The following is a 14,770-nucleotide window of genomic DNA, read 5'->3' on the forward strand; positions in this document are numbered from 1 at the left end:
ATACTCTCACACTCTGTGGCTGCTGCAGTGCGTACGGCGTGCATCGCGCGGAGAACGTGTGAGAGCGAACTTGGAACGCACAGGGGTTGTCGTTTGGTTCTGACTATATTATGGCACATATAGGCATTATACCGGTTGGGTTAAGATAAAGAGCAATGGCGATAATCTCGGTTTGCAGCTTGCGTAGAATGTTGATGCGCAATCCCAGTTGCGCCTTTTCGTATTGTAGTACGAAGGTGAAATCACTTTTCCTCCGAGTTGACTAGTTTGGGTGGAGGGTTGTTCGACTTTGACCTCTATTCACCGGCAAAGTAGTTCAGATGAACAGATAATCTGTCAAACGATCAAAAAAAAAAAAAAAGGTTTAGAACAGCATATTAGCGGCATGTCGAAAGCGTAAGTGAGTTTGCCATGCTTATGCCAATTAGCACCGCGTAATTTGGTCAGATAGATAGATGTATGTGGGTGATGTAGTGGTGGTGGCTTGCCTCTGGGTGCCGTTGCTGCGAACGCTGGCCCGATTCAAGTTTCGTCCGGAGTTAAAGTGTGTAGAGCATTTCCCAAGAAAAGAGACACCTACAGTACATATGGCATGTAATGGACTCATGCTGAAAAAGCAAGCGAGGCCATTGGCTCGAGTTCATCTGGTTCGATAATATCAAGGCCGGGCTGGGTAGCGTAGTGTACACTAAGAAGACATTGAAGAGTCATCAGTCAACATTCACTCTCTCAATGTTCAAGCCGAAAACCCTGTCTGTCAATTGTAATTCGATGGCGTATGGCGATTCGGATCAGTTAGCTTTGTGTTTACTAGGAATTTTGCAGACACATTGATGGCTGCCGAACTAGCTCAAGCCTCGAGTTTGCCAGGCTGACATCCCGCAAGGACACCCCGTCGAGGAACCAGAGCTGGCAAGCACGGCATCGCAGCTTTGTCGCATTGACCATCTGCCCTGCCCGTTCTGGACATCGAAAGCTGGGGCATCAAGAGGATTTCAACTGGTGGCTTTTTGTTCAGAACACAGTGGATTTGGCGGTTCTGGCCGTGTACATGCGTAGCTATGGTATCTTCTGATGGGCCGGGCCGTATGTGGGACGCTCAGAAACAAGTGCCATGCTCTTCGATACGTACTCCATCCTCCATGGTAGGTAGGTGGTGTGCGGCGCTACAGTGTTGGCTTACGTCCAGTCCAAAGGGTCGAACGACGTTGTGATGCGGATAGGTAGGTAGCATCCGTCCCCGGGCAGATCTTGCAAGCCCTGACTTTGCCCAAAGCGTAATCGTGACTGTAACGTTCACCAATGCACGGCAGCGCAGTTGCAGACCACAGTGGTAGCGGAGCGGGCAGCCACCGGCCAGTGCCAAACTGCCAGTGGGGTGTGGAAGTGGTGTACATACACGTACATACCGTGAAAGTAGCTCTGGTACCTACATACCTCTACATACCTAGCCAGCCAGCTAGGCTCCGTTCGTTCCCTTGGTGGTTCTCGTAGTGGGGGTTTTTCTTGGCTGGTGCTGGTCTTGCTAAGCAGTACTCAGCGAGCCCAGATGGTCTGTCATGTCCTCAACTGGAATGGCGGAGTGGTACCTGCCAATGATGCTATGTGCCGTAGCAGCGTAGTATATGTACCCGGGTTCCTCTGTCGGGCTCTCGAGATTTGTTTTGGTGTTGAGGTTGTCTCGCCCGAGGCCATGGTGCTTCCATGTATCTAATCAGGTGGATATTCAATTAGGTTGCTTTCAATTTTGCCCGCTCAACCATTGTCACCTCCCCAGACAGTGAAAAATGTCCGCGGAGTTATTGGGTGACAGGCGGCTTTACACTGGCTCTGGGGCTCTGGCCCTGCCAGGTGCGGATACCTATCTGTGCACTAGTGCGAGGAACACCTGAGGAAAAGTGACCTCGAACTAGGTATGAAGAATTGTGATCAAGACAAGAGGTCGGGGTTTTTGGGGGGGAGGGGGGGTCTGCAACTCGAAAAAGCAAAGGCTGGCTTTTGATTGTTGATCGCGTTGTTGGTTGAGTGCTTGGCCGGTCTGCTGGTCTCCGGGTCTAACCCTAACCTGCCGGTGTGCCTGGATGGGACGCTACCTCCTCTGTGTACACGGCGGAAGCCACTGCAACCGACGACTAAACCCAGGGTGCGGCATCTGAATGATACGCTGGACGTTGGTTGCTGGAGAAAATGATTTGAGATCACCATCCTTCCTAATTCCACAAGGTCTTGGCTCTGTGTGACGGGCGATGCTTACCTCTAGACTTATTCACTGGGCTCGTAGCTGGCCTGAAAAATAGGTAGAATGAGGACTTGGAGTCTGAGATGACTCGCAATTCAACCAAGCGCTTGCGATCATGAAAATTGAACGATTCCCCCCCCGCCCTGCCTTGTGAGCTGCCAAAATGGCATGGGACGGGTTTGTGAGCATGGATCCCTTCGGCGACTTTCCATTGTCGGGGGTCAAATTAAAGGGGAGCACGGGCCTTTGCGGGAACCTTGATCGCGCTTGCTGCGCTTCTTGCGAAACGGCACCACCAAAAGCCGTGAAGCCTCCGCAGCTACATCTTTCCTTCCGAGCACCGGTGGGCCTTGCGGCGAAGGCAAGAGAAGGAATGCATGAGACCTCTACTTTATTGAACTCCCGCCACGGCCAGTAGGTTTTGCGGCCATCACGGTCCCAAGTTCTGTTCTGTCAAATGTGTGGAGAAAATCCGGGTGGAACGACTGACCTTGTCCGGGACTTCAAGAAGATGTACATGTTCCCCACTGTCATGTCCAATTTGCACCGGGTGACTAATAGTTAAATCAAGGGTTGAGGGGTTGTTGTCCACAAAGCCCATTCGCTCAGGACATCGGCCCTTCCATCACTGTACGATCGTGATGAAGCGGTTGTGATATCGAGACATCTTGATATTGAGGTGATGGCGTGTCGGGAATCGCGCCAGCTCGTTTCTTTTTCTGGGGAGCAATATCGCAAAGCGGACACACATCGGGGCATTGCTTATATCATCAGCCATGGACAGCTCGTAGGAGCCTCTCCAATCCCGGATACCTGACCCTCACAAGGCAGGTCCTAAGCCCAGGCAGTTTGATGAAATCGTACACTACTATAGACCATCTAGAGCCACGTCTTGTAGCACTTGACGAACTTGGAGATCGGTTATTAGTGATGGTCAGTATGAAAGGGGGGTGTAATATCAGATGTCATTACTTACCGCATGTAGAGGGATTGCGAATTGGGGAGCCGGAGTGGGATTCTCTCGGTGCGGAGGTGACGTATCGGCGTGCACGTCGGATGATCTCAAGCTCCTCGGATGGCCCGTCGCGGCCGGTATCAGACCCTATCCTCACTCTTGAGCCACGGATTACAATCGATTTACATGTGCTTAATCTTCCTCTTCCACCAGTCTTGTCATCTTCGATTGCCCGTGGGTGGATGAGAGTTGCGCAAGCGCACGCCTTCCCGCCTTCCGCAATGGCCTTGGCGCAAGAGCATGAAATTAACTGGGGGAGCCGGGAACAGTTCTTGCCCACATTGCAGTAGCGCAAAATCTGTTTACCCCTCCTTCCGTCCCTTCTTCCAACGCAGGCCCGCACGGTTCCGATCCGCCGCAGCTCCCAGAATACACGACGGAGATGCTGAGCACTTGTTGCTACTACATCCTCATTGTAGGTATCGGTACCTGTGTACCTATTTTGGTTCGATACTCCAGCAAAGCATGAAAACGATAAAAAAAAGGCGATGGAGACTTGAAAACCTCCAGCTTCCACTTGGGCAGAGAAACTGGAGAGCAGATGGGGCCAGTTGGGCTAGCGTGGGGATCGCCATGACAAACCGAAATACATCTCATGATTCCGATTGTTGAAATGCCTTGTGCGTTCCTTCCAGTTTGTTGAACACTGAACACCAGGGTTGTGGTACGTACCTTCCTCCAGCTTTCTATCGGGCCTGACGTGTGTGCATCTGCCCTCTTCTGAGCTTTGTTCCTTTCTTACCAACTGGGAAATTTTTTGGCGATTGCTAGGTATGGATCGTTGCTGTTCACTTGACGGATGATGCCCGCTGTGTGCCCACCAGAAATTTCTTCAGTTGTTCCGTCTTCAGTTAAGTTGTTAACTGTCTTGTCATCGCCTCCAACTTTAACCAATGAATTTCTCAAACGTTCAAGCTGCCAAACTACAACCAGCTTTCGAACTCGCAATCTTATTCAGCTGCTGTGTGCGGGTAGCAGCTTGATCCTCCTGCGCGTGGCGTGAGTCAAGATGCCGACCTCGTCAATGATTTTCAATCCTTGGCGGGAGATATCACGAATATCGGCACCTCTACGAGCGAGCGACGGCGCTTCGTTCCCCAACTGGGCAAGCGGCCTAATGAGCCGGGGTGCCTCATCGGGCACTTTTGAGGTCAGTCTTGCATGATGTTGTGCCTACCTGACAGTGCCCTTTGTCCTCTTTCAGATCTCGTCAAATTGTCGATTTTCCCCCTCCAGCCGTCTCAACCTCTCTCGCCTTGAGGACGGCGTCATGACCCGACGGGATCTTTGGGCTCATCAGCCTGAACGCCTGGAATCTCGTCCCAACGCTGCCGCCAAGGAGTCCCGAGGGCATGACTGCGTCTGATTCGGACCTCAGATGGCGGGCAGCTATCTCGACTTTGAGATATGGTTGTACATACACATAAGCCGATGACGGCGACGACCGGACAGCCAGATATCATCAACACAAAACCACCTAACTGGTCGAATGTCTGCCATTCCCAACCCAACTCAGAACCCAATGCCCTTGACCTGTAGGAATGCAAGCTCAACACACGCTCCGGAAAGCCAGTACTATACTACGTGCATATTTACACACAGGCCAGCCGAAGAGATGCCAAGATGCGCAGATTGTATTGCGTACGTGCTCCCGTCGTGTCACCAACGCCAGATGCGAGACTATCTAAGCTACACCTCAACGTACGGCTCCTCGTCCACCATTTACACTCCTTTTCGTCAGCCCAGTAGCCAGTCGCAGTCGAGTACATAAAGAAAGATGTAGTGAACAGGAAGGGTGCCAATGCTGTCTGGCTGCGTCACGGCGGCAGTGGACGCTGGTTGATGGTCATGGCGCCCAAACAGGGGTCGAGGCCTGGTGTGTCGATGGCTGCTGCGAGGCACACAAGTCGAAAAGCAAAAAAAAGAAATGGACACTTTTGATGGCCCGTCTCGTCCCGTCAACGCCGTCCTTGCGTTGGATGGTTACTTTCGCAGTACCTGCCGACAACAAGCCACCTGCCTCCATCACGGACCCCCTCTTCGGCCCCTCTCCCCCCTGGTTCCAGGCACAACCCTACCAGGCCCCCATCATCTCTTGAGCCCTTGAAGCTTGAGTACCCCTACCCCCTACCCCCTTTCGGGAATGTCGTCAAGTGGTGCCGTTTTTCCTACCTCCGCATTTCACTTCCCTGCGAACCGAACCGCAAGCCAAAATCGCACTATGCTGGATGTAGTGTACACTGACAGTACACAGCACCTTTCTTCCCCAGTCCTTGCTAGATCGGCCCACCCGTCATAGGAAGGCCGCGACCGTTCAAGTGCCTTGTCAGGTTGCTCTGCCGAGATTCGGAACACATCGGGGTAATTTACCCGTACACTACTCATGGGCCACCCATCGCACAACAAGGGAATCAAGGCAGCAGGACTGTGGACCAAAAAGAACAAGCTCGCTCGGCCGCCAGCCAGTTGCCATTCAATCGAACTAATGTGCTGATGTCGCAAACCTTCTTCACGACAAACCATGGTCTATCAAAGCTGTCAATACAAGAGAACGACGAATCATACCAGTGATGCTCGTTATCGCGCAGGGCGACCAAAGCCCAACACATCCGGCCGGTCATGTTCGAGGTCATTCAACCGTGCTTTCATGGTCTGATTCATCCCCCATGTCCTGGTGCTTCTTTTTCCTTCTTCACGTCGATAGTGTCAAACGAAGCACATATGTACAGGGCCTTTGTGTTTCCTCCCCCTTTGAGATACATACGGAGTGGCCCGTAGACCCGCTGGGAAGGTTGTGCAAGACAGAAAGGGTGTTTCGGCTGCCGCGGTCCTGCCTCACGTTGTGATAGCACGGCCGGCCCCCATATCCTCATCTGGTCTCGGCTCCGTCAACAGCTTGTCAGGAGCAGGAGCATGTCCCCAACCCGCTTTACGCTAGTATAGTTTACAAATTTGGGTTCGTCTGGAACCACCAGTCCACTTACGAGGGTGAGATGATGCATCCACAGTTTTGGTCAGAGCTCCCTATATAACGACCGTTGATATTGCTTTTCTTTATACCTCCTTTGGGATCGCGGCCGTGCGGTTGTTCGGTGTTCAACCCGGCCAGGTTGGCTAACGAGGTTCTGCGATAGGAACAGGTCGGTCTTCCAGTCGACTGGAAGCAGGGGTTCCATAAATTTTCTGTCCTCGTTCGCCAGCCGAGTGTGCTGGGCCAAAGATGCTGGGGGCCTGGGTTGCTGGGGGAGACTGGGAGAGGGGCCGTATTGGCCCCTCCAAACACTCCGCCGTGGACCCTGGTCAAAAGGTAATCTCATGAACCAAATTTTTTCTGCCTCTTGAGCCCTTCCCCCCGTGCCCCCTCAGTCAGTCATTCAACTCAAATCCGCTCTGCTTGGAAACCACAGAAAGTGAGGATCCTCTAGCAGCATGCGCGTTTCTTGCCCAACGGTCTTCTAGAAATTGCGGGCCTCTGAAATTCACCTCTGCCCAAAGATGTCTAAAGGGTTATGCATTGCTAAAATCATTCGCCCTGGTCCATCACTTACACAATGTTTTGACTGGGCCATTGTTACTAGCTTGACCCTGGATTGGCCAGAGGAACTCTGCGTGAAGCCAGTGGAGACGGGCCGAGAGGCGGCGACGAGGGTTGGCGGCTCCTCTAGGTGACGAGCCGGAGACGGGCAAAAGTGCACTCACACCTGTTCATCCTCTTCTCTGATCGCCTGGGTTATTTGGCCAGATGTTCCTTCAGCGTCTCTATTTACACCCCCATGCCGTTGTCGCTACGAAGCCGGTTCCTCTTTGAGCTAGTCCATGTCCCAGAGGTCCCCTCCACCGTTGTCAGAGCAGCCAAAGCTCGAAACTAGCGTACCACTGTTTTTCTTTTCCTTCTTCCTCGTCCGGCAGAGCGGAGGGGTAGAAGGGTATGAAGGGGGACAGGAATTGCAGTTGCCCGAGTGGTGTATCTCGGTACAGTAGCTTGAACTCACTACCTGACAAATTCTTTGCGTCAGGAGGATCAAAGCCATCATCACACTTCATGACACCAAGGGTCAGACTGCCTCGTCTCCTTCAATTACCTCCCCCTATGTCGGATGCGATGCCGAGGTCATTCATGGACTCTGCCTTGAGAAACAGTGTGTGTCCGGCATGAAGAGAGCTTTGGTGCTCATTTCCCAGTGGATTGGGACCCAGAGCATAACACTGTCTGCTATGAAAAATCAGAGGGCAGTGCTGGATTCTGAACTCGATCTCTTTTCCTCTTTTCTGTGGGCTAAATGGGCCGTTAGCTCTTGATATCATACCCCATCTTGACTAGCAAGGGTCGCGGCCCTGCTTGCCAGATCGTCTCGTTTTCCCTCAACCTCCTTCCCTGTACGGTTGGATCGTTTCTGCAAGTGCGAGAGTGTTAGAAACAATCCCCTACCATCCCACCCTCGTGAAAGCCGCTAACTTCGACTTGGTTTTGTTCCGTACCCCCTGTAGCTCCCGGGACAGTGCCGAAGTTAACCCTCCTCTCACAACCGTCCTCTTGACCATTGGTGGCACTATTGGCTTGATACAAGTACATACATATGTACACCACCGCGCTCTTCTACGACTACACTCTTTCGTTATCCGATCCTCTTGTCGTTCCTTCTTATTCCTAGATCAACCAAGACGGCGTCTCTTTCGATCTCTCCTCCAAACATCTTCTTTGGTGCTCTTCTCTTTCGCCCCACAACGCACGAGGAGGAGTAAAGACTACTAGGCAAAACTATCCTCCAACCTAAGCAACTCGAAGGGGTTTTTCTGTGAAGGAAACCTTCGAGCAATCTTTGGAGGAGTGACAGCTGCCCATGTCAGCGACAGCAACATACACGGTCAGTATGGCAGAGTTGAGAGCTGAGACTCAGCACGGAGGCATCTGGCCCAACTACGGGAATCCGGTGCAGATGAATACTGGTCGGTACAACACTCAAGAGTCTTCGGTACCAGTAGGATCGGCGGCTTCTTCACATCTTGTACGCCCTCGCAGTCGTCAGCACACGATGGACTATCACAACGCACCATACCATCATGGACGGCCTGCCCAGGAGGATGGCGATGGCTACGAGAGATATCCACACCCTTCGTTGATGAACATCCCCAGCATCACCACCGGCATGAAGCGCAGCTACTCCCAGGTCGACCAGACTCCCTATACGGAAATGGTCCAAGATCTCCGCGATGACTACAAGCCGGCCATGAATCACGACCAGAAGCTACTCTCATTCAAGAAGGTTGGCGACAAACATACCATCGTCGACCACAAAGGGCGGATTCACGAAATCGAAATCGAAGCTCAACTTCACGGCATGTTCTTTCTGTCGGAGTTTCCCTCGCCTGGCGACGGCAATGTCTTGAACGCCGAGTTGACCTGCTACCGCCGCAACCTGTTTCAAATCAGCGGCAATATCTGCTTTCCTCAAATACCGTTGTCTGTCATGCTAGAAACGGGCGAGACCAGCCAGATCAAGAACATGGAAGTCACTATCTCGGCAATCGAATCTGTCGACGGCCACCCTGTGCGCCTAATCGTCATTCCCTGGAAGACGCCCCCACCCAACTCACCAGAAGTCAACCAAGCTCCCGATCAAGAACCTCCATCACTTCCTCTGATTCCCTGGTCCGAAGAGGAGGAAGACAATGGCGGAGATCACTACGCTATCTATCCTATCGGGTGGCGTCGACTCCAATTTAGGATGTAAGTACCACTTCAGAACCACCACTCACTCCAGATTTCGTTATGTTCAATAAGCTGATGTGTTCCTATCTAGCGCAACGGCCAACAACGGTAGACGGAAGGAACTACAGCAACACTTCGTCCTACACTTGAAGCTCCATGGAACCCTGGCGAATGGTACGAAACTTGTGCTTTCGGAGCTTACCACTGCGCCGATTGTTGTCCGAGGAAGAAGCCCGCGGAATTTCCAAGCGAGAAAGGAGATCCCGCTGTTGGGATCTAGCGCTGGTTCAAGAGGACAGACACTTGTGGAAACCGGTCACTCAATTGTTGCGCAAGCTGTCGCGCTTAACAAGCCTCCTTATGATTCGAGACCCCGTGTCTCGAGCATGGATTTGCCCAGAACAGCGTTCACGTTCACGTCTGCGAAGCAGATGCCCCAGAGTCCTATGCAAATGCGTTCGAAGTAAGTCAACAAAATCTCAAGATACGGAGGTGTGGCATATTCAAGGCAGTGATGCTAGCTTCACTAGGGTCCTGACTTGATAGAGGAAAACGATACGTGATGCTAACATAGGTCAGCAGTTCTTACCCTACAAGTTGGAACCCATCTAGTCAGGTGTCGATGCCACACAACCCAGCATCGACCTCTTACCCGACAACATCGATGGCCGGCCCCGAGCCCTATCCTAAAATGCCCCTTTCTGGAGCGCCCAGCTACACGGCCGAGCCCCAAGAGATGCCTATCCAGCAGACCTCCATGCCTTCTATGCAACTCTCTATGGTAGCCCAAGACCAACAACCGTCGGCCCCCATCCGAACACAATACGCAACTTACGCATCGGCACCTCCGCCGCATCTTTCGCTGCCGAGCACAGCGGACAGCTCGCTTAACGTGCCGCGCTATGTGGACAGCAATCCCCGTCCTTCAAAGAGCCCTCGCCACGGTAGCCATGGCTCACTCACTAACGAGACGTCCTCGGGCGAGTATCGCTATGGCCCCCCTTCGTACCTTGGCAACAGCTCAAGTGATATAAGTCCCCAATCGCAACATCATCCGCCTACGTCAGGTGCAGGAGCAGGCGGGGCGTCGTCGGGCGCTTACGGAACACCATCTCAAGAAGGAGGTGCCTCTGCCCCAGCGTCTGCGCCTACGAGTGCGGCTCCGCCGCGGGATTACTTCCCCCCATCTCAGTCCTGGACCAGCACTGCCGGTGAGGGGCAGACTTCATCGTACACGAACGGAGGTGACAGGTCCTATTCCTTTCCTACAGGTGTGAAAACGGAGCCGCACTCGCAGCCTTCGCACTCGGGTGCACCAGTGCCAGGCGTGTATGGCAACAACCACTATGCATGGAACGCCACGTAAAAAGAGGAAACGAAGTTTGGATCCACGACTGAAATACCAGGCTCCTAGTTGCTTTTAGGCTGATGATAACGAGGAGATGAAGGCGTCATAAATGGTAATTGTTGCTTGGAAATCAAGGCTCAAAAAGGGGCGTGCGGTCAAACAGTGGTGGATATTGGTGTCTCAATCCCATTCATGATGGGCTAATCAACGACACTATGGATGGTTTGCAGCTCGGCAGTTTTACATGCCGGTGACCGACCTGGAAACAGCGCACTACCTGGTTGGCGGGGTGCGCCTGGCGTCAAAAGAGAGATCGAGGAAGCATGTGGATTAGAAAAGGAGTCTGCATGTCTCCAGGATGGCGGCGGCAGTTTGATTTTTTGTTGATCCAAAATACCTTTCTCTTTGCGGTTCTATGTTTCTCAACCAAGAGCTCTGTTTTTCTATATCCGTACATACACATATACGTCCCTGTACAAATTTCGTGTGCTTCTGTTGCGGGCGGTGATTTGGCTTCACTGCATGATATACATTCAGGAGGGATTTCATCTGTCATTGTCTTCCGTTCTTCTTGCGTATTTTCAACGTCCAATCGATACCACTCCAAATACCACAATGAGTATTACCTCCGGGGATGATCTGCCTGTGTTTGCATGATCAATATGGAAAATATATGCGCATAATAAACCCAAAAAAGATTAAAAAAAAATTTAATTGACGGCGGCTTTCCTGAGTGCTATAAGCCCCCCCTTTATCTGCGTTTTCATGCACCGACTGATTCCCACCCAGCCTTGGCCGGCGTAGGTAATCACAGTCACACTTTGCAGAGTGGGCACATCGTTCAAGCTCATCATATCACGCTCCCACGGCACTCGCTCATGTTGTGTCTCTCCATGCTCATGGCTTTCTGTTCCCAGGTGTCCCTCCTCCCCCTTGGTCACAGCTATAATGGTTGCTTAACCGAGCTTCACGGTAACGACCGAGTCCCTGGGTGGAAATGGAGGTCAAAGGCAGATAAAGTGCTGAAGGATATAGGTGTACGAGCTCGGTGAGAAGTTCGGCGACGAAAACCAGGAAAGATGAGACATGAACTCGTGTGACTAGAGCGCTATATCTCATTCAACCATTTCCTTTGTCATCTTGTCAACGCTTTTTACCATTTACTCGCCCCTCTTCATCTGGAAAGTACATGAAACCACAATGGCCCAAAAATTCCCATCCAACCCGACCAACTTCTCGTATTTTCCCCTATCTTTTTGCAGACTTGACAAGTGAGATATGTATTTAACATTGCATCTCACGTCCCACAGCTTTGCAAGACAGACAAAGAAGCTTGCCGCCACCACCAGGAGACGTGGAGGTCAGCAGATGCTTGGCTGGCCTTTTGTATGTATATCAATCAACTGACCACTCCTGATCTGGCAGGTGCTAGGTACTTTCTACCTGATATGCCTACTACATACATAGGTACATACCGTACCTAGAGACAAAAACATACGTATACAGGTTTGGCTTACCATGTATGCTACACATAGCATATTCAAGTTCCCGTCAAGTTCAAGGTTCAACTTCAGCGACAACTTCTGTCGGTGTTCTTTTTGTGCTCCGTCAGGCGCCCACCTCTAGGTTATTTCCCTCAGACCTCCATACCCCTCAGGCCCCCCCGGATTTTATCAGTTGGGTAGGTATGTAGGTTCTACGTACATGATAGAATGCTGTGTTACCAACCTGTCCCAACCTTTCCGTCAACCTAGCTGGACAGGAGATTAAAAAAAAAAAAAAAAAAAAAAAAACCGACGATACATGACGGATACCTTCGAATTCTACTATGAATTGATGGTTGCGAATTTCCATCTATGAGCCTACGTGTGTAACAAAACCGTTCGTTCCATTCGGTGCACAGCTGTCACAGGGGCTGGATACTGAAATACTGGCACCCGGGACCGTACCATACGTGAATACCGTCATTGACAACGTCCTCCTTTCTTGATGTTTAGGTATGTATATGGCAAGATGACAAGCATGTAGTTGAATGAACGGGTGGAAAATGCCTCGGCTGGCCGCCCATTGTGTTCAGGGACACGATCTCATCTACATCTCTCGTCTGCTGCCCTTGACCATGGCAGAAAGACAGCATCTTCTTGAGGCGACCAAGGTGGTGGTGACAAGGGTGTAGCATAGTCACATGGGGGGGTCTTGTTTGAGCCTCTTACTTCTCAGGTAGATAGATAACTGCGGACGTCACGATGATACTCGCGTAGAAAATCACTAGTGATGCAGTGGCGACCGCGAACGGAGATATAAATCATTCATTTGAGAGACGGCGAGACAACATTTTTCGACATGGTGTTCAAAGCCTGAAGTCTCGAGGGAGGCAGTACATTGAAATGACATGCCGGGAGGTTATTAAGGGGGGGTCTCTCAATCTACAAGTTTTGAAAATGGGCAAAATGCTGAACGGATTGCCGGTGCTGGAAGTTGAGGACAGCAGCAGCGGACAGCTGTCAACCGAATGACAGCCCACAAACTTGGCAGCTGGTTGGCCCTTGCCAACCTCCACATGCACTGACTGGGGAGTGCACAGCGACGATGAGAAGCAATCCATGTCGCGCGCCTGCGTTTCCCGATTCTCAACACCAATTCGCTCGTTCGTGACAATTGGTTTGGTGGATCGTGATTGCACGGCTTCAATTACTTACGCCCCTTATTTTGCGACTACAGTGGCATCACGGACCTGCCAGCTAGCTCTTCAACACTATCGGGCCTCGTTGAAAATTTCTTCCCTTCACTCAAATCATCAGTGGCACAAATCTCGGCTCAGCATAATTCCACATTCCACGAGGCTTTTCATTCTTTGAAAGAAACTCTGCGAGAGAACGATGTTTGAGGTACCTGACGCAAAACGGTCAGTCTTTTTTTTCTTTTTCTTTTTTTCTTCCCCAAACGCCTTTCTCGTATCCAATATTTGCACCAGTCAGACCACCTCCGATTTGTCACGGTACACACATATATTGTACATAACTTCTTACTGATCTGCCAAAAACAGAGTGAGAAGAGATGAGCTCTTCGGTTCAGGGACGTCCGATCGTGGCTCCAGTCCGGACACAGCGGACGAAGCCGAAGTGGAAGCCAAGGCTCAGCTACTCAATGCCAAACTCTCTAGCTTGCTCTCACTGAAGGTTGAGTTTGATGACGGTGCGGCGCGTGATGATGATGCCACTACTGCGGCTAGAGAGCCGACAGAAGCTGCGGCCAAGCAACCTGAGGTGGCCAGGGAGAAGCCCCAGAAGAAGGAGAAGGAGACGAAGCAAACAAGTCAAGGTGACGCCGAGTCCTCGGATGATGATGGAAGTGACGAAGAGGACACACCAATGCAAGACCAGGCGCCACTCGAAGAGGAGGAAGAAGCCGCCGAATTCGAGTTTCGCCTCTTCTCCACCTCAGCCCCTCAAAAGATCGTCCTCCCTTCCAAGGACGAAGAGGATGGCGCAGGCGAGACGGTTATCGCTGACCGACCTATATCCTACTACATACGCGGCGAGCTCACGCCTGAGGAGCAAGAACAGTTCCGGGCCGCAGCCGTGACTAGCCAAGACATTCTGAACTGGGCCAAGCAGCGGGCGTGGGGACTTGAGGTGCCGTGGAGGGTGAGGAAGATTGTCGTTACAGTGAAGGGCAAGAAAGCAGACAGGGCAGCGGCAGCAACAGCTCTGCATGGTCAACCGGTGGCCACGGGGACCGAAGTTCAACAACAGAGTGAACAGCAGAAAAAGAAAAAGAAGCGACTCGGAAAGAAGGGGAGAATTGCCATGAGGATCAAGGAGAAGGCGAGGAAGGAAAAGGAGGAGGCGGAGCAGAAGCAGAAGATGACCAAGGAGGAACACTTGAAGGAGAAGAAGAAGCGGTTGAATAGGGAGAAGAAGCTCAAGAGGAGACAGAAGGAGAAGGAGAAGAAGATGGCAGGCAAAGCGGGAAGTTCGGTGGGTGATGCCATGTCTGCGGTTGGGCAGGATTCGGATTCGGAGGGGGATGAGAAGGAGAATAAGATAGTTGAGTAACCGACTTGTTGGTGGTGGGTTGATAATTGCCTGTATGCTCGTGGTGATGCTTGGGGAGTTGAAGATAATGCATCTAAAGCGATGACTGCCTCTTGTAGACAAAGGAACCCCTGAAGCCCTGTAGCCACGCTCTCGGTATGGTACCTACTTCCCAGGTTCATACGGGGGATAATCCGAGCACTCAGCGTTTTGGCGGTACTCAGCCCTCATATTATGTACACCTCCTCCGTCTCAAGTGAAGCACCCCAAAAAAGAGTAGTACGGTTAGCTATCCATCAAGGTTCTGCACTTGTTGAGCCACAAGCAGGTGTCGGTGGAGGCACAAGTATCGAGGCAATGGCATCGCATTGTAACTCGACCAATCACAGGCGGCAGGCGGTACCTAACGCGGCAGGGACGA

General features: G+C 51.7%; 4 protein-coding genes across 4 annotated transcripts; 3 read left to right on the top strand and 1 right to left on the bottom strand.

Annotated features, from left to right (window-relative positions):
* Positions 1 to 603: 603 nt before the first annotated feature.
* Positions 604 to 3,375, bottom strand: B0T23DRAFT_305809 (uncharacterized protein; the record flags this gene model as incomplete). Its single annotated transcript, XM_062834332.1, has 9 exons — positions 604 to 688; positions 830 to 953; positions 1,184 to 1,287; positions 1,406 to 1,429; positions 1,590 to 1,710; positions 1,977 to 2,065; positions 2,221 to 2,309; positions 2,723 to 2,793; positions 3,216 to 3,375. Coding segments are annotated over 9 exons (867 nt in total), but the record flags the coding sequence as incomplete, so codon positions are not given.
* Positions 3,376 to 4,263: 888 nt separating this feature from the next.
* Positions 4,264 to 4,620, top strand: B0T23DRAFT_391877 (uncharacterized protein; the record flags this gene model as incomplete). The annotated part of the gene is made up of 2 exons (XM_062837972.1): positions 4,264 to 4,404; positions 4,459 to 4,620. The coding sequence occupies 2 exons, from the start codon at positions 4,264 to 4,266 to the stop codon at positions 4,618 to 4,620; spliced, it is 303 nt and encodes a 100-aa protein (XP_062696882.1).
* Positions 4,621 to 7,866: 3,246 nt separating this feature from the next.
* B0T23DRAFT_12594 (uncharacterized protein) lies at positions 7,867 to 10,483 on the top strand. The gene is made up of 3 exons (XM_062832107.1): positions 7,867 to 8,982; positions 9,056 to 9,427; positions 9,547 to 10,483. Exons 1-3 carry the CDS (start codon positions 8,096 to 8,098, stop codon positions 10,328 to 10,330), a joined length of 2,043 nt encoding a protein of 680 aa, XP_062696883.1. The 5' UTR covers positions 7,867 to 8,095; the 3' UTR covers positions 10,331 to 10,483.
* Positions 10,484 to 12,785: 2,302 nt separating this feature from the next.
* On the top strand, positions 12,786 to 14,626 carry B0T23DRAFT_369527 (uncharacterized protein). Its single transcript, XM_062836521.1, has 2 exons — positions 12,786 to 13,217; positions 13,359 to 14,626. Exons 1-2 carry the CDS (start codon positions 13,192 to 13,194, stop codon positions 14,368 to 14,370), a joined length of 1,038 nt encoding a protein of 345 aa, XP_062696884.1. The 5' UTR covers positions 12,786 to 13,191; the 3' UTR covers positions 14,371 to 14,626.
* Positions 14,627 to 14,770: the final 144 nt, after the last annotated feature.

This window comes from Neurospora hispaniola (assembly GCF_033458365.1).
Source record: "Neurospora hispaniola strain FGSC 10403 chromosome Unknown B0T23scaffold_1, whole genome shotgun sequence".
Taxonomy (NCBI): domain Eukaryota; kingdom Fungi; phylum Ascomycota; class Sordariomycetes; order Sordariales; family Sordariaceae; genus Neurospora; species Neurospora hispaniola.

Excerpts from the sequence above, each read along its gene's own strand:
- B0T23DRAFT_12594 (XM_062832107.1), top strand. The coding sequence starts at position 8,096 with ATGTCAGCGACAGCAACATACACGGTCAGTATGGCAGAGTTGAGAGCT. Across the intron at positions 8,983-9,055 it reads CGTCGACTCCAATTTAGGAT|CGCAACGGCCAACAACGGTA; the intron begins GTAAGTACCACT and ends GTTCCTATCTAG. Across the intron at positions 9,428-9,546 it reads CCTATGCAAATGCGTTCGAA|TTCTTACCCTACAAGTTGGA; the intron begins GTAAGTCAACAA and ends ATAGGTCAGCAG.
- B0T23DRAFT_369527 (XM_062836521.1), top strand. The coding sequence starts at position 13,192 with ATGTTTGAGGTACCTGACGCAAAACG. Across the intron at positions 13,218-13,358 it reads GAGGTACCTGACGCAAAACG|AGTGAGAAGAGATGAGCTCT; the intron begins GTCAGTCTTTTT and ends TGCCAAAAACAG.